At 51.8% G+C, this 22,587-nt stretch overlaps 4 protein-coding genes across 4 annotated transcripts; 2 read left to right on the forward strand and 2 right to left on the reverse strand.

Annotated features, from left to right (window-relative positions):
• Window positions 1–277: 277 nt before the first annotated feature.
• On the reverse strand, window positions 278–2,885 carry GUITHDRAFT_120633 (hypothetical protein; the record flags this gene model as incomplete). Its single annotated transcript, XM_005820113.1, has 2 exons — window positions 278–367; window positions 798–2,885. The coding sequence occupies 2 exons, from the start codon at window positions 2,883–2,885 to the stop codon at window positions 278–280; spliced, it is 2,178 nt and encodes a 725-aa protein (XP_005820170.1).
• A 3,753-nt stretch (window positions 2,886–6,638) lies between these two features.
• GUITHDRAFT_81676 (hypothetical protein) lies at window positions 6,639–7,842 on the forward strand (the record flags this gene model as incomplete). Its single annotated transcript, XM_005820114.1, has 3 exons — window positions 6,639–6,782; window positions 6,975–7,183; window positions 7,239–7,842. Coding segments are annotated over 3 exons (957 nt in total), but the record flags the coding sequence as incomplete, so codon positions are not given.
• An 854-nt stretch (window positions 7,843–8,696) lies between these two features.
• GUITHDRAFT_120636 (hypothetical protein) lies at window positions 8,697–12,047 on the reverse strand (the record flags this gene model as incomplete). Its single annotated transcript, XM_005820115.1, has 8 exons — window positions 8,697–8,732; window positions 8,844–9,526; window positions 10,401–10,523; window positions 10,576–11,108; window positions 11,235–11,488; window positions 11,536–11,659; window positions 11,722–11,815; window positions 11,861–12,047. 8 exons carry the CDS (start codon window positions 12,045–12,047, stop codon window positions 8,697–8,699), a joined length of 2,034 nt encoding a protein of 677 aa, XP_005820172.1.
• Window positions 12,048–19,106: 7,059 nt separating this feature from the next.
• Window positions 19,107–21,335, forward strand: GUITHDRAFT_81666 (hypothetical protein; the record flags this gene model as incomplete). The annotated part of the gene is made up of 2 exons (XM_005820116.1): window positions 19,107–19,733; window positions 20,616–21,335. Coding segments are annotated over 2 exons (1,347 nt in total), but the record flags the coding sequence as incomplete, so codon positions are not given.
• Between the last annotated feature and the right edge of the window lie 1,252 nt (window positions 21,336–22,587).

A 22,587-nucleotide genomic window follows, 5' to 3' on the forward strand; every position in this document is an offset into this window, starting at 1 on the left:
GAGGCTTCAGCTTGGACTTGGCCTTATGACAAGTAATACACCTTTTCACAAACTTGTCCATATCACGCATCATCTTGGGCAATAAAAATTCTCATTAAGCATAAGCAAAGTCATTTCACGTGCAAAGTGAGCCATCAAGCCGGCCGGCAAGGGATTCCTGCAGCAATAGCAAACGCAGAAACGAGTAGGGTGCACAAAGTAGATGAGCTTAAAACAAAACCCGATCATGTATCGGAAACGGCAGACATTCGTTTCCATGTTAAGAAGGATTTTCGGATCAAGCTAAGGGAGAATCATAAGCATCAAAATCCAGTAAAAGATGGAATCCAGGATAGAGGTCATCCGTTGCCCTCCGAAGCCCAAGTTTCTGAGAAAGAGCATCAGCAACCTCCTGTTACATCCCCGGTGAGGGCGTAGTAGTCTAAAGATATGCAAGAGTGATTTCCGAGCAATGGACACGTTGGAGCATGGGAGAGGCGAAGGGAGGAGGGGTTTTCAGCATCTCCTCCCAGGCATCTTCATCCCCCTGATCAGGAGTTCGTAAGGAGGTACAGGAGACGTCAAGGATATGGTCAGAGGGCAGGAAGCAGATTAGGAGAAAGCAGGCAGGCAGGAGAGGAGGAGAGGAGGAGGAGAGGAGGAGAGGAGGAGAGGAGGAGAAGGCAGGTGGGAGAGGAGGAAAAGGCAGGGGCCGCAGGGGTAGAAGAGGAGGCAGGGGTAGAGAGAGGAGAAGGCAGGGGTAGAGAGAGGAGAAGGCAGGGGTAGGGAGAGGAGAAGGCAGGGGAGGGGTTACGGACCTCATGGACGACGAGGGATGCCGTCCTAGCGTTGCCGCTCGTCCACTTGAACTTCCCCAGGGTCTGGCACAACGAGGAGTAGATGGAGGACGGAGAGTCGGCAACAAAGGAAGCGAATCTTCCCCGTCCAGCCGCTCCATGCTTGTCGATCCTGCACAAGGGCGGCAAGGCAACGATCGCATGCTCAAGTTGGAGGAGGTTGGAGGGGAGGGAGGATAGGAGGTACTCGACGTCGACTAGGAGGAGTCGAACCTTGTTGGCCCTGTGAAGCTCCACGATCAGAAGCTCGTCGTCGCTCATGACAACACGCCCGTCTCCTGCTCCTGCTCCTCCTGCTCCTGCTCCTGATCCCGCTCCTGCTCCTGTTCTCAGCATCCGCTTGCCGAGTAGGCCGACGCCATGGGAGGCAAGGGCCGACAGAGACTGATCTTGGAAGACAGCAGCCACTCTGAATAAGTCCTCGTCCGCCTCCTGCTCTGCTACCTTCCTTGCTACCAGCATGCTGAGCCGTCGAGCTTCTCCGAAGGTCCTGCAGACGACCAGGGACGGTCTGCCTGCGGTCCTCCCGACGAGGTTGAGGATGGTCCTGTCGGGGGAGGAGCCTCGTGGGAAGGAGAGGATCTTGAGGGTGACTCCGATGGGGATGCCATGGCGGAAAGGGAGGAAGCAGGAGGGAGGAGGGACATGCAACCAGCGCTGTATGTCATTGACGTTGTTGATGACGGAGCTGACGAGCGTTATCATCCTCGTCCTCTTCTTCTCCACCTCTGTACTCTGCTGCTTCTTGACAGCTGCCGCTGCCAGCTCCAACTCTGCGCATGTTGCTCCCGGCTGGAGGCCATGGACGATGACCACTCGAGCTTGTGACAGGAGGAGAGGACCGTCGAGGGTTAGCAGGCCCTCTGCTCCTAGCACGTGCAAGTTTGCCGAGCTGGTGACATCGCAGCAGGACACCTCGGTCTCGAACTGCTGCTGGAACTTCAGTCCCCACTGCCTGTACCACTTCCAGGCCTCAGCTCGGTCCTTGCAGACGATGACAACCTTTGACCTGCCGCATGCGCCGTTGCCTCTGTCGATCCTCGCTGCCTCCCGTTCCCAGCTCTCCAGCTCCTGGAAGACCGCAAACATCGCGACCCTCTCCAGCGTCTCCCTCAGCCATTCCTCTCCTGCCATGAGGAAGTCTTCAAACGTATGTCGCAGCTGAAAGAAGGTACTGGTCATGATGGAATTCATGCTCTCGCTCGTGCTCGAGGGAAAGAGAAATTTTCTCTCCCGGGCTGAGAGGACAGAGGTGGGCAGAGGCGGGACAGCAGCGATCGTTGAGCACCGCGATCGAACTCCACCGGGCTTGTCGTTGTTGAACAAGGAGGTTGCCGAGCGCAAGACAAGTTGAGTCTTGCACTGCAGCCAGCGGTCAGAAAGAGCAGTGATGAGCAGGGGAAAGACTCGGTCTCTTGCGATGACGCATCGAACTGTGGTTGAGTTGTGCAGCTTGCTGAAGGATAGCCTGTCTGAGAAGATGACCGTACCCTGGCTGTCCTGCAGGTGGACCAAGAACGTTTCCTGGGGGGACCGTGAAGACAGAGATGCGTTGAAGACGATCTTAAACAACCTCTCTCCGTAACTTTGAGCTTCGGCTGCAATCTCGACACGTGGGAACGACTGGGCGAGTTGCACGACGTACATCAGGTCCCTTTCTGGCAGCTGGTTCCCAACGATCCTCCTCAGTGGCAGCAGGGAGGAGCAGGCAGCGAGAGCTGCTGTGTCAACTCCTTGACGCTGCAAGGCAGCCAGCGCCTCCGTCAACCCTGACGGCACCATCGCCGCCCTCTGCATCCTGACATGCTTGCTCCTGCCCTCTGCCTGCTGGTTACGGTTCAGCTCGTATCCATAGAGCGGATGGTACAGGATGGGCACTTGAAGCTCCACGGCGATGGCCCAGGAGGAGGCTATCTCAGCGGTCTTTGCACAATCTTTCAGCAGCGACAGGTCGGATATTGCGCGAAAGACGCGGATGCAGTTCTGAAAGACGTACTGCGCATCGGAGGAGATGGAAGGGGTAGAAAATTCCCTCCTCAATGTGAACATCTGGATCATTACTGCAACCTTGTGCGATGCTGTTAACTCCCCTCCTGCTCCTCCTCCTTCTCCCCCCGCCCAATCTCGATGTAGCACAAGTTGTCCATCACTTGCCGCAGCTCCTCCTCCTCCTCAGCCCTCACGTTGATGCTCGCCATCTCGTCGCTGCCCGCCGCCAGCATCAGGATGTCATACATGGTCGAGTTGGGAGAGACTCTAGCAAGGATGTCTCGAGCTGAAGTCAAGCTCAGGTAGTGCTGGCTGACAACCTGTGCATACTTGGTCGGTAGGAACGAGGGAGGGTCAGCAACGCTGACGATCAGGCCGGAAGACAACAGCTTCTCAAGGGTCTTGTTGGCATGCCTTAGGAGCATCGAGTTTACCACGCCCTCCGCCTCCTCCTTCGATGCGCTCCTTGCCCTCGACGCGTCCTGACTACTTCTCAACCTCGCACAGAAGAAGGTCTTTGAAATCCAGTCCAACACCTCCTCCAGGTTTGAGATGCTTCCCGCCGCTATCTCAGCGTTGATGTGCAATTCCATCACGTCCTCCATCCTGCTCTCGATCGGAACCTGCGCTGTCATCCTGCTGAGGATGAGCTGGAGCTTCTTCCGGCTGCATAGCACGTACGCGTCGCCCTCTGCGTCAAACTGCGGCCTCCCTGCCCTCCCAAACATCTGCTGCAGCTCCAAGGCTGTTATCTCTTCCTCCCGCCCTGCGTTAGGGTCGAAGTACTCCACTCCCTTGATGATCACTACCCGCGCTGGCAGGTTCACCCCCCATGCTAGCGTCGACGTGGACACCAGTAGAGCAAGCGCCCCATCCTCAAACGCTCGTTCCACCACCGTCCTATCCTGCCTCGTCATCCCCGCATGATGCACAGCGATCCCGTTCATGGTCATAGACGGCAGCCTCCGATCCCGCAAGTTGCCCAGGTACCGCTGGTGCTTCTTCCATGCTCCCAGCCTCCCGTTCTCCTCCGTTGGTGCGATCATCTTCACGCATCTCTCCTCCTGCGCTCTCAGTAGCAAGAACTCTGCAGTCTTCACCGTGTCCTTCCTGGTGTGCACAAACACCAGCACGTGCTGTCCCATCCTGATGTGTCTTATCACCCGATCCCAGCACGCTTCGAGCAGCGCCTCCTTGATGCCCCCCATCGCTCTCCCAGCTCCTCTCGCTCCTGCCCTTGTACCTGCTCCTGCTCCTCCTGCCACTGCCGCAGCTGCCAGTGCTCCTCCTCCTCCCCCTCCTCCTCCTGCTTCCACTGCTGCTGCATCCGCTTCTGATGGTGGTGGTAGTGCATCTGCTGCGTCTGCACCTCCTGCTGCTCCTACTCCTACCCCGACAAAGTGCTGAGCAAGAGGCACAGGACGGGTCTCAGGCCCGAAGGTGAAGAGGCCAGCATCCTCTTCAACGTGGAGGAACCTCGCCACGTCCTTGAAGTTCGGCAGGGTAGCAGACAGTCCCACCAGGCGCAAGTAGCTGCCTGCTATCTCCGCATGCCGCAGGAAGCGAGCAACCAGCGCTTCTACCACAGGCCCTCTGTCCTCGTTCAGGATCTGGACCTCGTCAACAATCATCAGCGAGATCCTCTGCATCAGGACTAGCGAACTTGGTGGCTTCCTAGTCATGACATCCAGCTTCTCCGGCGTGCAGACCATCACGCTAGCCCGCGAGACATCGGCAGGTGACGTCACCATGTCTCCTGTCACCTCCACCACGCTCGCGTTCACCCGAGAGAGCATGCGCGTCAGAGTGCGGGTGACCTCTGCTGCAAGGGCCTTGAGGGGGGCGATGTAGACTACCAAGACCCTCCCCCCGTCTCCTCGCATCTTCTCTTCTCGATCCAACTCACGGAGGATCACGCTCACAGCAACGTTAGTCTTCCCTGCTCCTGTAGGCGCAAGCACCAGCAGGTTCTTGCTGGTCTCGAACGCCACTGGGAACACAGCGCTCTGCATGCGGTTGAGAGCTCGGATGTGGCTGGGAAAAACATCCTTCCACTTGCCAAACTTCTCCACGGGGACGAGGTTGACGTCAGACGCGTTCTTCCTCGGCAGTGAGGGGATGGAACACTCGATGATCCTCCTCGACTTGTCCTCCAGCCACACAAAGCGCGAGCAAGCCCCATCTCTCGTGGAAGGAGCTGGTAAATTGCCATGCGCGACCAGCCCATCGTCATCGTCGTCGCACACGAGGCTTGCTTGTGCATGCGGTCGCCACCTCATCACTTGCTCCTGATTCATCAACGTCCATGCTATCAGCTCCTCCCCTCTTTCACCAAGCAGGTCCCAAAGATCGCTCTGCGGATCGTTCCCCGCCAAACATGCTTGAAGCAACCTTGCAAGATCTTCCTTGGTTGTGAACAACAATCCAGACGCAGCATCAGTATCGTCTATGAACTTCTGACAGAGATGGAGAACAGTCTCGTCTTGCTTCACGTTCCCTTCCCCACCAACAAGGAGCAGGTTTGAACCCAGCTTCAACGATTTGATCTCCTTCTCATACGTGTGAAGTTTGGCACTGAGCCTCAAAGATCTGCTAGCGTGAGAACTTTCACTGACAATAACGAGGAAAAACGTCCAGCACAAGAGACTTTTGACCATGTCTGTGCTTCGATCCTGGTTGAGACTACCCTCTTCCAATAGTTCAAATCTCCTCCCCTGCTGGCCCCTCGCAGCAAACACAGTAATAAGTTCGCAATGTGAGTGCATTCATACTGATATGAACAAGATCCTTCTTGACTACGAATTTTCGCTCCGTCAAGCTGTGGCAGAGCCCAAAATCGTACAGGGAAAGATCTTGAAAGGAAAGCTTCGATTCATCTTACAACCATCAATGCTCGATTTCTTCACTTCAAAAGAGATTGAAGCATGCAACAGTCCTAAACATCTCGCTGTGTTACTTGCTCCTTGCCCCTTTCTCCTCCTTCTCATGTCCTCCCTTCCCTCCTCGCTCCTCGATTCCCTGGTTGAACTGCATGCGTCTCCTCTCCATAGCTTCATTGACCACTACCCCATCTCCGCACCACCCCCTTGAATCTTACCCACGGGTCGTTCAAACAGAAAATACCGGGTCATATCCCTTGTATTGTACGGGTACTCCATTTATCTACTGTAACGATTGGGTGGGTCATATGCAATGAAGGGGTTATTTTCTGTTCTAAAATGGGGGTGTGTGAGAGGATTCTAGGGGGTGGGGTGGTCCTTCCCACAAACTTCATGGTTTGACCACTTGGGGGCCCAGAGAACGAGAAAGGAGAGGAGGGAGAGGAGGAGGAGGAGGAGGAGGAGGAGGAGGATGGAGAGGAAGGAAGATTTAAGGGAGATGAAGATGGGAAGGAGGAGGAGGAGCAGGAGGAGGGAGGGGGGAAAGGGAACAGGCAGGAGTAAAAAGAGGGGAGACGAGGAGAGAAGAGACTAAACAAACGAGCATGCAAATAGAAAGGCAAAAGAGAACAACGAGTGATAGTAGATTGAAACAGGAAGCATCATTGCAGCACAAGGTTAAGTCGAATTCATAGAGAGAAAATAGCACAACGGGAGTCTGGGGTACGAGAAGGCAACATGGGCCACTATCGTTGAAATTGTGCAAACGATCATGAAAACACCAATGAGATCAAAACATTTTCTAAGATTTCTCATTCAGTTGTAGACTAAAGGGAATAGCAGAATGCAAGCTTCTCCGCGTGAAGACTCAAAGTACAAGATCGGCAAGTAATGAAACCTTGACTGGTCTCCCGGTTTGTCCTTATTACATGTCGTCAGGAAAATTGGGGAGGGGAGTTATGGTAGCGTTTATCTCCTGCACAAGAGAGATACAAAGAGTGCAGTTGCTGTCATGAAGAAAATCATGGTTAAGAGTGTCGAGAATAAGGACCTCCGTGATCTTGTAAAAGAAGCGAAGGTGAGAACAAAGAGTTGATGGTGGTGATGGTGATGATGGCGATGATGGCAATGATGGCGATGATGGCGATGATGGTGATGGTGGTGATGGTGGTGGTGGTGGTGGTGGTGGTGGTGGTGGTGATGATGATGATGATGGTGATGGTGATGATGATGGTCAAACGACACGAAATAATACATGCGCTTTTTGCAGTTGCTGGAGATGTTCAATCATCCTCACATTGTCAAGCATATGGAGCATTTCCTCATGGACGATTACCTCTGCATCATCACAGAATATTGCAACACGGGGGACTTGTCGAGCCTAATAAGGAAGCGAAGAGTGGAATCGAAATTGATCAAGGAGGACACGATCTGGTCGTGGCTAGTTCAGCTTTCCTGCGCTCTCAAGCACATCCATGAGTAATGCTGACGATTGAGACTGGGAGCAACTACCCTGACATGCTGTTGTTTCTAGTCGCAAGATCCTCCACCGCGACATCAAGTCTGCCAACGTCTTCCTCCACCGTCCCGACGAGAGGGGAAACGCCGTGATCAAGCTCGGAGACTTTGGAATCTCAAAAGTCCTGGAGGAGACGCAGGGGCTTGCTAAGACTGCAGTTGGAACGCCTTACTATATGAGCCCCGAGCTCTGCAGCGGCAAGTGTTATGGTTACAAGAGTGATATGTGGGCTCTTGGGATTGTTTTGTATGAGATGGCGTCGTTGCGGCCAGCGTTTGATGCTCACAGTTTCAACGCCCTTGTTGTGAAGATCTTGAAAGGAAAGTTCAACCCAATCTCTCCCATCTACTCCCCCGACCTTCACGATGCAGTCCATGCACTGTTGGACAAGGACACGTCGCTAAGGCCGGACATCAACCAGTTCCTGAACCTGCCGATGATCCGAAAGAGGCTGGCTTATTCCAACATTAGTCACGATATCCTTGAGAACGAGTTTGCACATACGGCCTTGCATGGTTTCGATGCGATCAACGCTGTTTACTCCAGTAGGAAGAATGCCAGGCCTTCGTCGTCCCCCGCTACGGCAAGTGTCTTGCTTCATGCACTGCAAGAGATCTGATACAAGTGACAGGACAAGAAGGCTGATAGCAAGAGCGTGCTACCGAGCAAGACGCCAACGAGCAGAACTGATCAACAAAGTCCTACTGACGTTGCGCATCAAGGCAGATCTCACTTGAGCATGGGCAAGGCCCGTCAGTCAGACAAGCAAGCGAAAGATATCGACATGCATCTTGTCAAGAACGTTCTCAAGTCCGTCCGGGAGGCCTCCCACGACCCCCAGGTAACGAGGAGGAGACGATTGTGGGGATGGTGACAGGGGTGTAGGCGGCGGCAGAGAAGAAACTCGCTCCCGCTCCCCTGCCAGTCCCTGCTCCCCCTCCCCCTCCTTCCTCTCTGCCTCCTCCTCAACCCGACAAGGAAAACACGGCTCTAGGTCAAGACCACTCCTTTGAGTGCTCGAGCTCGAGCTCGGAGCCCGAGATCAACTTCGGGGAGAAGTTCATGTGGAGGGGAAAGACGCTCAACCTGCCGGGGGTAGGACAGAAGGACAGCATTCACCAGCGCATCGAGGCCATGCGCATGTTCCTGGAAAAGGAGCTGGGGGAGGACGTGTTCATCCACGTGTACAACATCATGAACGCCATCGCTCCAGGGGACGACGAGTTCGAGCTGGAGAAGCAACTGCAGGACTACGTTGGAACAGACCACATGGAGCATCTGTGTCTAATCGCCCAATGTACGTATTGCGCATCTTTTATCTTCTCAGCCTTGCTTGTACTTGGCCGTTAACTGACTGTCTGCTGCTCGCTCTCAGTGATTTTCTGCGAGGAACAAGCCAACGAGCAGCGAGTTGGAAAGGAGTAACTCCACTGCTCTGCCTGATTCGAGCCGAGCAGCACCATGATCCGTACTTCACTCTTCCTTCAGGAGCCTGATGTCTTCCTTGCACTGTGAGCAAAGTTAGAACGTCTGCACTGAGCAGGAGAGAGTGGGGTAACAAACAACACACTATGAACCAACAACATCTCACAGACAGGCGAGGCAAGGGAAAGCACGCACCTCTTCTATCGCCTTCAAGATGTAGTTGTATCTATCAACATCGAACGACTTGATCCTGTACAAGTTCACCCTCGACTTATCGATCATCTGCTGCCTCCAGCCCTCGAGCGAGAACTCCTCCTTCTTCGCTGCATACCACACATAGAAGAAGCAGATCGGCCCCATGGTGGAGACGAAGAACGATATCGGCTCAACAATGTCCCACGAGTACTCCCAGTACGTCATCCTGAAGAGCAACCCGAACGCAGTCAAAGGGATACACCCTCCTATCCAGATGTTCCTGTTCGCCTCCCGCTCCGCTGCCTCGTCGATGAGCGTCTTGGCTGTGGACAGAGCCTCAAGCTCCTTGCTCAGAGTCTGCAGCTCTTGCTCCCTCCTCTCTATCTCCTGCGTCTTCATCGCACCGGTGAGGTCGAACGTTGCCCAGATGGTGTCAATGACGTCCTGAGGTTTGATAAACACAGTCTCTCGTAGAGCAGTGTTGGACGTGTTGCTGAAGTTGAGGACGATGCCTGACTGATGGAAGGATTCGAGGAGGCTCATAGACTCTTGCTCTCGGAAGCCGTACTTGCTGCACAGCCGGCAGAAGTCCAACCTGGAGATCTTCTGCTCCCCCATCGAGCTGAGCTCCTTCCTGACCTTAATGACGTCAACCTTCTTCAGCAGGTCTTCCATGGGAACATCTGCACGTCTTACTCAGTGAAGCTCCTCGCTCGGTCTCTCCTCCTCCTCCTACCTGTCGTGGTCCCTGCAAACCTCCTCTGTGTCCAACCCCACGCCGTCCTCTGCCGCAGCTGTACCACCTCCCTCACGCTCCTCCTCGTCACTTCGTGAAATGATGATCCCTCGTAGCCATCCCGCCTGCACATCCTCATGATCCCTGCAACCTCTCCTCCTCCTCCTCCTCGTCCCCATGCTGCTGCTGCTGCTCCTCCTCCTCCTCCTCGTCCCCATGCTGCTGCTGCTGCTGCTCCTCCTCCTCCTCCCCAGATGCTTCGTCCCCCCCGCCCGGCCTGCGCCAACCCCCCGAGCCTCTTCAACATTGCTAGTGCCATTGAAAATGACCGTTAATTTGGTTACGAAACCGTTTCGCTCGGACCAGACCGGGCGGGCCGTCGGGCGGCAGGCCGTCGGGGCCTCGGAAGTGCCGCAGTCACTGTGGCACGCCCGGCGGCAGCCGCTGAGACTCCAGATCAGTGTTGCCGAACTCACACCAGGCTCGGCTGCGCCGGGGCCCGGACGCTATGACTCAGTGATCAGTGGGAGATGCCGCCGGGGACTTAGCGAATGACGGTAGTAGGTCTATTGACATTTTCTCATACAAATCTCCCTCTCAACTCTGTACATTCCCCTGACGGTGATCCTCTGAAAGAACATATGATAGCTGCCCCTGAAAATCCCTCCTGTTGCAGATAGCCGGCTCGGAGGTGGCTTGAACAAACCCGGCGCAAAAAAAATCTCAGTCATGACGAACTTTTCACAACTTCTTTCATAGCAGGTCTCTTCTTCGAAAGCCGACAAGGAAAGCAGCAAGGAGGATGAACAATGCAATGCAACCCAGCATTCTCCTCATCATGCTCTTCTGCCATGACTGTTGGACCAGGTACAAGGATCCCTTGGGAGTTGTGTCCACTGACATCTTCCGGAGGGAGAGGCCTCTCCTCGACAGCAGGGCTCCACCTGGGAGGGGGGACGTGAGAAAACAGGAAGGCAGGAGATCTAGTTTCAGCACCTTTCACCAGCGCGCACATCCATGCATCCCTCTCCTCGGGCGACAAACAGACAAACTGTACTGCCTCTGAGACGACGGATTCATCCTCCGCGGCCATGAGCTGCAGGAGGCAAGGGTTCTCTGTCTGCATGCTAACCTCCATGTCCTCGAGGACAAGGCTGCCGATATCCCGAGAGAAGTCGCTGCCCGCAAAGATCTTCATCCTCCCACTCGAGACCCTGCAGAAGACGTCCAGGCCCTTCTCCTCCATCTCATCCTTAAGCTCAAGGTGACCCTCAAAGTAGACATCGCTCGTGGAGGAGGAGGAGAGCCGTCGGATGAAGTCCTCGTTCCATGAAAGGTACTCCCTGTTCCCCGTGAGCAGCTCAGACGCTGTCGGAAGCCCTTCGTCCATCCCTTCGCACCATGACGACGACTTGGGCAGCTTCTCCAACTGGATTGCCGGATACTGCGGGCACTGCTTCATAGGGCTGAGGCTCTTCCTGATTCTCGCCTTCCTCACGACCACCACAGGCTCCAAGTTCGCCAAGAGCCTGCAGCCAAGTCAGGAGGAGGAAGAAGAACATGGAGAGGGAGGGAGAGAGGGAGGAAGAGAGGGAGGAGGAGAAGGAGGAGAAGAGAGGGAGGAGAGGGAGGAGAAGAAAAGGTTTGCTAGTCACCGATGTGCTTCCCGGTGTCCAACAACAGCAAGGAAGTTGCTGACACTGAGCTCGAAGCATCTACAGGTCTCCATGGCCACGACATCGCAAGATCTCTGAACTTCCGAAGCATCATGAAGACGTGACACCCTGTCTTTCACTATCCTCCTGCACGTCGCTAGAAATGTCATCTCCCCAAAGCACGATCCTGTCTCCAACTCCTCCAGTATAGTATCATCGTTCATGGCTGCTGCTTTGCCAGAGTCGAGGAAGTACTGAGAGCAGAGTCACAACAAGGCAAAAGTCGGTCACATCAAGTTACCATCGTTGTTCCTATCGTCCCCTTCTTGATGATCTTTTCTCCCTCTTGGAAGGACTTCACTTTCATCACTTCTATACACGCGCACACATTGTAGGTCGACATTGATCGGAACAGAGTGAATTGCCTTCATGGTCGAAAAACGCAACAAGTCAAATAACATTCTTTCCCGCAGAAAACAGAGCATACCTCCAGCTCGCCTTCCACAGCACCGGCTGCATCAAACTTGACAGGGTGCTCGGGGACTGCCTCCCTTCCTCGCTCTTCACGCCATACTTGCGACCTGCAACCCTTCAGTCGAAGCCGCCATTAAACTAGGATCATCAACCTTCGTCGAACGAATGCGAGAACCACTGACGGGAGCTGCTTCCCCCCTTGGAGGCTGCATTCTTCGGAGACAGTCTTCGCGACTTGACAAGTCTAGCAGGGGCCTTTGGTTCCACAATGGATGACTCCCTCTCCTTCTCCCACTGCGTCAGCTCCATCTCAAGCGTTGGGGTGCTGATCATGCCCATAATTTTGTGACACAACTGCAAACGAAACAGTTTCAGCCCAGTTGTTGGAGTCGATAGCTTTGAAATAAGTTGGAAATGCAAAAACTGCACCTCCTTTCATATTTACACACCTTCACTTCTCGTTTCTCACCCTGATCACCCTGACACCATCTTCTGAAATCCCAATCATCCCAAACCATTATCGGAATCATCCTCTACTTGCTCTATTCCTAGGCTTTATCGAACAAGCGGTGTTCATGGCGTCGATCTCCCTCTCATAGACTCCTTCGTCTCTTCACAACCCTCCTCTCCTCTAGCTTCAACTGCAAAGATTTCGTCACTGTATTTCCCACATCCTTGCATTCTGCCGAAGTGATACTTGCTCTTCACAACATAAAGTTCGATCCCAATCATACTCATCTCATCTCATCTCATCTTCCCAACACTTTCCGCGCTGCATCGTGCGGAAATATACTACACAAGTCCCTTCTTTATCGATGGGGGTGGGGTGTCAGAGTGGTAGGGTCCCAAAAGGGTAAAACGGTGATATTGGACGAAATAAAGGGGGTAGGGTACACCCCAGGGAAAATCTTGATCTCGATTCACCGGATACATTGAAACAAGACGGGTGGTAGGTGAACCTAAATGATTCCACATCTAAAAGGGGTGGGTATATTTTGCTAAATGGACTGGTGGGTATGAGATATGCGCACAATGGTACCCCTAGTCAGTCAGACCACCCTCATCTTGGAAACAACAACGACACCGGTGGTCGCATAACCCCACCATACTTTCTTTTTCGACCGGACTCTTAAGTTTAAAAACACATGTACAACATAAAATGTTGTATAGAGCTACTACCCCACCAGCCGGCTGTACAGAATATGGTAAATGACCGGTGTATTGATGTGAAGAATTGTTTCAATAACAGGTGGGTGGGATTTTTACAAGGGGTCCTTTGGGTTGATGAATCTTGATTTTGAAAAAGATCTTTATGGATTGACCAAAACCTTTTACAACCAATAAGACAATGTATGAAGAAGTTATAAACTTTTAAGTTGTGTGAAGCATACATTTCCAAAGAAGTTGCTGACATATCCAAACGAGCTCCGTGACCAGGATCCCTAGTATCCCTTGGTCTGCCTGGAACGGGTACAGTACGTACCCCTACCTCCTCATTTCCGTATGACTACCACACCCCTTCTCGTCAGCGATTCACCTTCTTCGCATCCCGATTCCTCGTGTGATCCCACCACCCCATACTTCCTCACCGACTACCCCCACCCCTTGGTCCTCGCACCGGTTCACTCTTGCTCACGGAGGCCACTCCGGAGAGGGGGGAATGGCTGTCACGAACCCCTCGAGCCCCACCCCTGTTTCCATCTAGTATCTTGTATCCAACCGGACCAGTACCCCCCAATTAACCTTCTAGCACCCACCTCAACTTGCGCGATTCAAGAAAGGAAGCGATTCGACTGGCTCTCAAGTATTTTCAATTTTCATGGTACCGGTGGCTGATATTTACTATTTCATTGAGGGTAGGGGTGGTGATCGAAGTTTCAAAGTTAGGGTCTATTCGACCTGTAAAACCTGAAAGTTTCAGCCAGTCCGGGCCGGCCCGACCGTCGACTCGGATGACTGACGGTCGGACGGTGACCGTCGGACTGTCGAGGGCCCGGCAGCCACTCCACTCAAAGTTCAAATACAGCGCCTCCGAGTCTGTTCTTCATGCCGAGTCCAGCGCTGACGATTCCTATCCTACGTGCCGTATGACGCCGAGTGTGGATTCGGATCCGCGACTGGTAAGTTCAACTTCCGATGTGACTGGCCCTCGGGCACGGACCTCAGTCGGGCGAGGCCCAAGCTTAGGCTCCGAGGCTCCGATCAGGGCCCGGGGCCTCAACCACTGCGACCACCGGCGTCGAGCTCTCAGACTAGGCTGCCGCTGATGAGGGTCCGACCGGGATGAGGGTTAAGTTGACTCGGGTGTGACTCTCGTCAAGTTTGCCGCGGCGAGGCTTGTCTGCGACGATTGTCGAGGCGATTCGAACTTGTTCGCCCGAAGGCTACCTCAGCTTTCCTTTGCTTGGGAGAGAAATCGGATCCTAGTCAGCTTGAAGGGATCTGAGACGGCTTCGAGTGAGCACGGTCCACGACGGAGGAGAAGTCATGTTCTAGAAGGTTCGCTAAGGACGTTACTTTCGAGTACTTGAGAGCCCGGATTTCCGATCTTGCCGAGGAGCTTAGCAGAGTAGCCAGGCAAGCATACAAGGTGAGGCCAGGAAAGTTGTTCTCAACAGCTTGCCAATACACTGACTTTGCATGAAGTAGCGCAAACATGGCGAGTCGAGTTTGGGATCGGCCACTGGGGATGTAAAGAAGGAACTTCCTTCTGCTCAATCAGCTCAAGACCTTGTCTCACTCGGTTCTGTTAGACGTTTCATCCCCTGTGTTTTGTTACGAGGAATGCTAGGAAGCTGGAAGATTCAAGACTGATAGACTCAAGGAGCCTCCCGTGTCGTGAGAGGAAAGAACACGATGGTCTGAATGAAATGTCAACTTGTACTGAGAGAAGTTAAGCCAGACCAACTGAGTGAGGGACCCTGCCTGTCGTAATGACTTGTCTTGACTGCGATCTGCCATCTGTCAGAGCTCATAGGTACCGAGCCCGGGTTTACTGGAAAGAAAGGACAGTTGGCTGTCGCGTACTCGTGTTTGAAACTGACTTCTCCTGGATACCTCAGGACACTCTACCCCAGTGTGAATCTGCTGACAAGGACCCCTCTAGAGGTCTTTGTTGCAGGAACCGTGTTCCCGTGGTGGCTTACAAGCGGACTGAGAGGACGGGTGAGTCTTGTGTTGTACAACCAGTTGGAAGTAGCCTGCTGGCATGCGAGGACGGGGTTCTCTTCCCTGCAGGAGACCAAAAGGTTTCCTCTCGAAGGGCTGACGAGATGTTCAACATCGAAGGAGGAGAGCTTATCAACTTCCAAGGAGAGAACACCCCTGCTTGCTTCAGCCAAGACACGGGTACTCCTGTCTCCTCCTTCGAAGAGTAACAAGATCATTCTCGTCAGAACCAGGGTCTTCTTACCCTTACGCGTGTGAGCCACGTCTGTTTGTGCCACACCAGTTTGCGTGGGTTTGTTTTGTTTGTTGTGTGAGAATAAAGAGAGATTGATCTTTGTTGTATTCTGGACTCATACCGGACGCCCCTTGGACGTAGCGTAGGGAAATAGGATGACGATGCAGATTCCTGCAGTGGTGCTGCTGATCTGATGAGAGTGTGTGCTTAATAAACAGTGATCCTAAGATCATCTGAGCTCAACGTCTTACGCAAGGTTGTGTATACAACAATCTTTCTGCTGTCACACTGCTTTGCTCTTAGTAGAGAAATTCTAGCGCAAGTTCTTGTTGAGCTCTGCTGAAGGTCAATCCTGTAAAGCCTCGGGGTGTGCCACCATCATGTGGACAGATCGGATCGTAGACTGTCACTGAGGCCCACAACCTCTAAGTCTGCGGCAGACAGGGAACAGACCAAGAACAGCTAGCCTTTGGGAGAAGATCGTCTCTGAATAGAGCAAAGAACAGCTAGCCTTCGGGCGAAGATCGTCTCTGAATAGAGCAACGATCAGCTAGCCTTCGGGTGAACTTCGGATAGTCTCCGAACAGAGCATGAACGTGACTTGGCGGGTCATCAGCATCGGCTGGTTGAAACACGCGCAGGTGTTTGCCTGCCGCCCGGCATTGCGGGGATGCGAAGCTCCGTGACGTAGGGTCCTATTGTCACATAAAATGACCGGTACCCACTGACTTTGTGAGCTATTGCTGGGAGACACGGTCCGACCCAGCCCTCAGGCTATCGTATTTCATAAGTGACGACCTAATCGCAAAGTGCGATCCCCTCCTCTTCTCTTCTCAGCACACCTCCCGATGTAGGTCGGCCTCTATTCCCCGTTTTAGCTTCCCACCTGTTCCACCTGCTATCCCGCCGCCCACCTTCAACTTGAAGGCTCCGCTATCTCCTCCTCCTCTGCCTCCTCTGCCTCCTCTGCCTCCTCCTCCTCTCTTCTTCTCCCTCTCGTACTCTCTTGCTTCGCTGAAGGCTGTTGGATTAGCTTTTAACAGTGCTGCGCATCAAGTTGACTTCTGTTCTCTTTGCACCCTGTCATTCGAACTTTTAAGGGAATGAAGCGTCCTCATGATGAGAAGCTCGGTCCATCCAAGCATCAAAAAAACGAGCCCAAATACCGCCTGGTCAACAGTGCTTGTTTGAGCACTGGAAACGTTTACAACCTAGAAAAGGATGCTGACAAGCTCGGTTTGACCAAGACCTCAGGAGATCGTTATGTGCTGAAAGGCTCGCAAGGTTTATTCTCTGCAGTACATTTGAATGACAGGCAAATCCTTTGGGAGAGCAGTGGTCCAGTGGTGGATGCAGATGTCAAAGAGATACTGCTCTTTGCAGCAGAGCATGATCAAGCCATTCACGTCAATACTGCGGTACATGGAGAAGAAAAAGATAGCAAATTGAATACGCAAGATCCGAACTCCTTCGAGTTTCTGATCGAAGATTACAACAATGCTAAAGATCCAATGTTCAAGAAAGATTTTCAAGCCTCTGTGCACCCAGTTTGCGACCAGAGTCCGCCGATTGCTCCCCACGGAGCGAACATGATTATCAATGCCTGGTGCCATAGCGTCAGTTTCAAATTTGCTGAGAAGTTGGATCACAAATCCGGCACAATACCACTAGAACGATGGGAAACGCTATCCATCGCAGCAAGATTGGTCAAAGCTTTGCTGTTCAAACCAAAGATTTCTTTGATGGATGATTACATCGAGGGCATCCTCGAAGGATACGTGGAGATCAACTGTACAGCAACCGATCCAGACGATGTCAAGAGCAAAGCGATCACTTCAGCTGATCTTCTCGTTCAATTCACAGAAAGCAACCATAAAGTCCTGCTCCTTCAAGGAGCTGCAGGAAGCGGGAAGTCTACGACAGTAAAGAAGTGGACCCATCAACTTTGGGGGCAATGGACTGTAGGGTGTCCTGTACCAATCTTCCTGATCCTCTCAAGCGGCAAACGAGTGAGAGATTATGTAAACGAGCGACTGGAGGAGCAGCTCTGTGAGGATGAATGGAGGAGATTTGTCGAATTCAACAAGTTCATGTTGGTATTGGATGGTTACGACGAGCTCGGAGAGGAAGTGAATGTCGTGAAGAAGTTCGTTGAAGAACTGCGAGGCAGTATTGAAAGCAAGGTGATCATTACTTGCAGAAGCAACTTTCTCAAGAGCGGAGGCAAGTCCTCTACTCTTTTCTATCCAGATGACACAGGGAAGAAGTCTCTGCTTGAATTTTGGATTTGTCCCCTCAGTCTGAATCAGGCTAGATACTTTGTTGAAAGTTTTCTAAAACAAGATCGCTCATCGATGAAGAATCACTGGGACAAGGAAAAATATCGGAATGCTTTGGATTCTAAACCAGAATTGCAGAAGCTTGCCATTACGCCTTTGGCTTTGAAACTGGTAATTTCTACCCTCCCTCGATTGTGTTCGAAGATGAACGACTCTTCTGAAGCTTCTAAACTTACAACATTCGATCTGTACATTGAACATGCTGAAAATTGTTTTTGTCGTGAATGGTTTAAGCTGCAAAAGACAGATTTGGTCATGGAAAAAATTTTTGTCAAGGAAGCAAATTACCAGCACAAATTTTTTCAGGCTGTTCAAGCGATTTCCTTGGAAATGCTTCGCCAGGGCAAAAGCCGACTTGAATGTCAAACTTCTCAGCTACTGTTACAGAATGAGCCTTTTCTGATGTCACCTGCACTTGCTGCACAGGAGCAAGCAGGATACAGGCTGCTTTCAGAGTATCTGATACAAAAACACGTTGCATGCAAACAGCTTTCTGAGGTCATAAGTATTGAGTTTGTTCACGAAAATTTCAGAAGCTTTTTCCTTGCCAAAGACACATTTGAACGAGTGAAGTCCTACGATGCCAGTACTCAGTCGCAAATTGAAGGACTGAGCATTCGTTTGCTGAACAACGATTTGGAGACGATCAATTTTCATGCGGTGATTGTCCAGAGTTCAGACGAGTACAAAGATAAACTGTTTGATATCATTCGTGCTTCCCGCAACGCAGAGTCCGAAGACTGTGCGACAGTAATAGCAGCAGCGAACGCAGCCACTATCCTGACGACCGCAGGAGTCTCATTTTCAGGATTAGATTTGTCTGCAGTTAAAATCTGTGGTGCTGTATTACGGAATGGCATTTTTCATCAAACCAACTTCAAGGGAGCCAACCTGTCACGGGTCGATGCTAGCTATGCGTGTTTCTTGGAGACTGATCTAGAGGAAACGAACATGGACGGACTGATCTTAAGCGAGTACCCGTGCTTCCTTGACGAGGCAGATGTTGAATTCAATTGTATAAGCTACTCCCCAGATGGCAAACATGTTTGCTATGGATCATCCGGAGGAGAGATATGGAAATTGGCATTTGAAGAAGGAGGAAAGCAGAGTTTGCATATGCTCGGAAACAATTTGGGAGAAAGCATACAAAAATTGGTGCATGGACAGGATGGAGAAACTCTTTGTGTTGCATCAGATCGCAGCGTTCAATTGTGGAACATCAAGAATGAGACTTGTTTGTTTACACACAGAATCTTTGACCCGGAGCTTCTTTCTAAAGACCTCAAAGACAGCATTTTAGACATAACTATCACAAATGATGTCAAATATCTCGTTGTCAGTTTGTATTCAGGTTCTGTTTGCGTTTTTAATGCAAAATCTGGTGTGCTTCATCACAAATTAGTACTAGATAATGAGATATCATGCAGTTACTGTGAAAACAATGACAACATTCTGCATACTGCGTCTTTCAGTGGGCTCATACAGACGTGGAACTTGGAAACGGGAGTATGCATAGAGAAAAATGATAGCTTTCAGCAGGAGGGTACCAACTTCTGGTTCAGTCCCGATGGAAGGTTTCTCGCATTCTACTCTAATGGGATGGTACATATTGGAGAAGTTGAGTCAGGACAGCTGATGCTGAAAATCCGCGGGGCCATGGAGGACATAGAAATTGTCTTCTTCGATCCTGACGGCAACAGACTTGCATGCAGGACTGACAGTAGCTCCATCGAGATCTGGGACCTGCGACAAGCCTCGTGCCTTCACTCCTTCCATACCCGCGACGATCATCTCTCGGTCTTGCGCTGGAGGCCTGACGGGAAGGCTCTGGCGACGGGATGGGAGGACGGGTTGATCCAGGTGTGGGACGTGGAGACTGGGAGGTGCGTGCGGTCGCTAGAGGGGCACAGAGAAGAGGTGGAATGCATGAGCTGGGGGCCAGACGGGAAGACACTTGTGTCAGTCTCGATTGATAGTCCCGTAAGGGTTTGGAATTTGAGCGAGGGCAGAAGTTTTAAACACTCCCATGGTCCTATCACAACAGTTAAATGTCTTGAGTTTGCAAGCGACGGGAAAACTCTTGCAGCTGGATGCAACGATGGCACCATTCAGATATGGAATACAGAAGACGACGAGCTCCAGCAGTCCATGAAAGGACAGTCTTCGACCACATGGAATCCGGACGGGCAGACGCTTTTATCACTTTCGCAAGGGGAGATGTCGATATGGAATTCGAGATCGGGAGAACGCAAGAAATGGTTTGATAGAACGAGCACTGATATTGTTTCGAGCATCGACTGGAGCGCAGACGGTAAAATCGTCTTCATGTGTACTGATGAACATATCTTTGAATTTTGGAATACAAAAAGAGACGAGCTCCAACGCACTTTAACAAAAGAAATCAAACAAACTCCTCAAGTGATGTGGAGTCCAGATGGCAAGAGAGTTTCTCATGTATTTGAAGACGCTTCCATCATTGATTTGTGGGATTTACAAGCCTGCACAGAGCTGCATCTGCATAACGAGGTGCATGAGGTGGCGAGAGTGTTCTTGCTCGGCTCAGACTTTACCATGATTGCTAGTTGTGTAGGGATGGACAAGAACATAAGCTTGTTGGACCTGGAAACAAAACGAACTGTTCGAGTACTGGAAGGGCATACAGCAGAGATCACATACTTTACGTTTCGAGCAGAGAGCAAGATGCTTGCCTCGGCATCTGACGACTGTACTATCCGAATATGGGACATTGAGAGCGGAAATTGTCTGAAGATACTTCAGAAAACCGCAGAGGAAGTGACATTCCTACGATTTGACGAGCTAGAGGGAGATGTTCTTGTCTCAGGATCACTCAACGGTATGATACAAGTGTGGAGAGTGGATTCAGAAGAATGTCTGCACCTTCTAGAGGGTCACAAGGATGAGATAGCTTACCTAGAAGTATCGAGAGCTGGGAAATGGATTATCTCTGAATCAAAAGATAACACCAAGAGGATCTGGGATGTAGAGAACAACACGATATTCCGCAGTATGGAAACAATTTCATCTGCTTCCTTTCTTGCCTTCGATCCTGACGGCAACAGACTTGCATGCAGGACTGACAGTAGCTCCATCGAGATCTGGGACCTGCGACAAGCCTCGTGTCTTCACTCCTTCCATACCCGCGAGGTTCTTCTCTCGGTCTTGCGCTGGAGGCCTGACGGGAAGGCTCTGGCGACGGGATGGGAGGACGGGTTGATCCAGGTGTGGGACGTGGAGACTGGGAGGTGCGTGCGGTCGCTAGAGGGGCGCAGGGACGCAGTGCAATGCATGAGCTGGGGGCCAGACGGGAAGAAACTTGCGTGTGGGTATCTGCAAGGTGACGTTCGACTTTGGGACGTTGACTCTGGTGAAGCTCAAGCGCTGGAAACAAGAATTAGAGTCGCAACTTGCTTTAAACAAGATCCTGGCAAGAAGTTAGTGGCAGCTGGATCACAGAATGGAGTTGTCAGCCTGTGGGATGTGAAGACTGGAGAGTGTAAGGAAAAGCTTCGTGGCATCGTTGAAAACTTTATCACGTGTTTGAGTTGGCATCCCAATGGATGCTTGCTTGCTGCTGGTGATAACAAGGGTTTGATTCAAGTTTGGAACGTGGGAGAATCGACGTCAACCCCAAACGTGTTTGAGGGCCATACGGAGGAAGTGTTGATGTTGAGGTGGAGCTCCGACGGGACGAGCTTGGCATCGACAGCACACGACATGACCCTTCGAGTGTGGGAGATGTCAAGAGAAGGACACGGGCACGTCCAGGCAGTGAGCGACGCGCGAGGAGTCTGTCTCAGCTGGAGTCCTGATGGGAGGCACATCGCGTCAGGGTGGGATGACGAGGCCCTTCGGCTTTGGGAAGTTGGACCTCAAGGCATTGAGTGCAGTTTACACGAGCCTGACCTGCCTCAAATTCTCAGCTTGAGCTGGAAGGTGGACAGTGAGGTGTTTGCCTCGGCACATGGAGACACAACGATAAGAATATGGAACGCACAGTCCAAGCTTTGCTTGCGAACTTTGCTACACATAACATCAGACGTGTCGTGCTTGAGTTGGGCACCTTGTGGAACAAAGCTTGCCTTTGCTTCAGACGAAACAAAACTCGAGGTTTGGGATGTTGAAAACGAGAGAAGTTTACATCTTCATGACAACGGACTTTCCTATGATGCGTTGGCTTGTTGGAGTATAGACGGCAAGAAAATCACGACAGCATCCAACGGAGGAATAGTGCAAGTGTGGGATGTGAAGTCAGGTCTGAGACAAGGAGCTTCGAAGATGTTCGTTCATCACGTCAGCTGCTTGAGCTGGAGCCCCGACCGAAGAACATTGGCCGTCTGTCTCCGGGACGAAGTCGTCATAGAGGTTTGGGACGTCGAACAGAATGTCTGCAAGCACGAGCTGAGAGGTGAATGGCCTTCCGAGTACTTGAGCTGGGGGTCAGCAGGCAAGATACTGATCTCGAGCTCCGAGTTGGGAGAGATCGGAGTATGGAACGTCGATTCAGGGACATGCATCAACAATATCGATACAAAGCTGATGATCAACTGCATCTGTTGTAGACCAGACGGAAAGATGGTTGTAATAGGATCACAAGATGCCATCTTACAGACATGGAAGACACGATCTGGTCAGCATGTTCAGACGATACAGTTTCACACTGAAAAGATCGAGGTGAAAAGCATGAGCTGGGGGCGCGATGAGAGCATTCTTGCCGTGGCAAGTTCACAAGTTTCAATCATGATCTTTGCGCTTTCAGAAGTCGATCTGCTCTATCTTGTCAAGGTATACAGTCAGAGTGAGTCGATTCTCAATTGTGCTGGCACTCGGATCCGTGGGGCAACTATGTCAGAGGAGACAAGAAGGTTGTTGAAACAACGAGGAGCTATCGATAGTTCAGATCCAGAGTCTGCCGACGAGGAGGAGGAGGAAGAGGAGGAGGAGGAGGAGGAGGAGGAAGAGGAAGAGGAGGAGGAGGAGGAGGAGGAGGAGGAGGAGGAGGAGGAGGAGGAGGACGACAACGAAGATGGAGATGAAGATAAAGCAGCCCCAAAGGAGTTGAGTTGATAGATGTATAGGTACAGCTGCACAACTACGAGGCTCAGATTACCATCAATTC

The sequence above is a fragment of the Guillardia theta genome (assembly GCF_000315625.1).
Source record: "Guillardia theta CCMP2712 unplaced genomic scaffold GUITHscaffold_190, whole genome shotgun sequence".
Lineage (NCBI taxonomy): Eukaryota > Cryptophyceae > Pyrenomonadales > Geminigeraceae > Guillardia > Guillardia theta.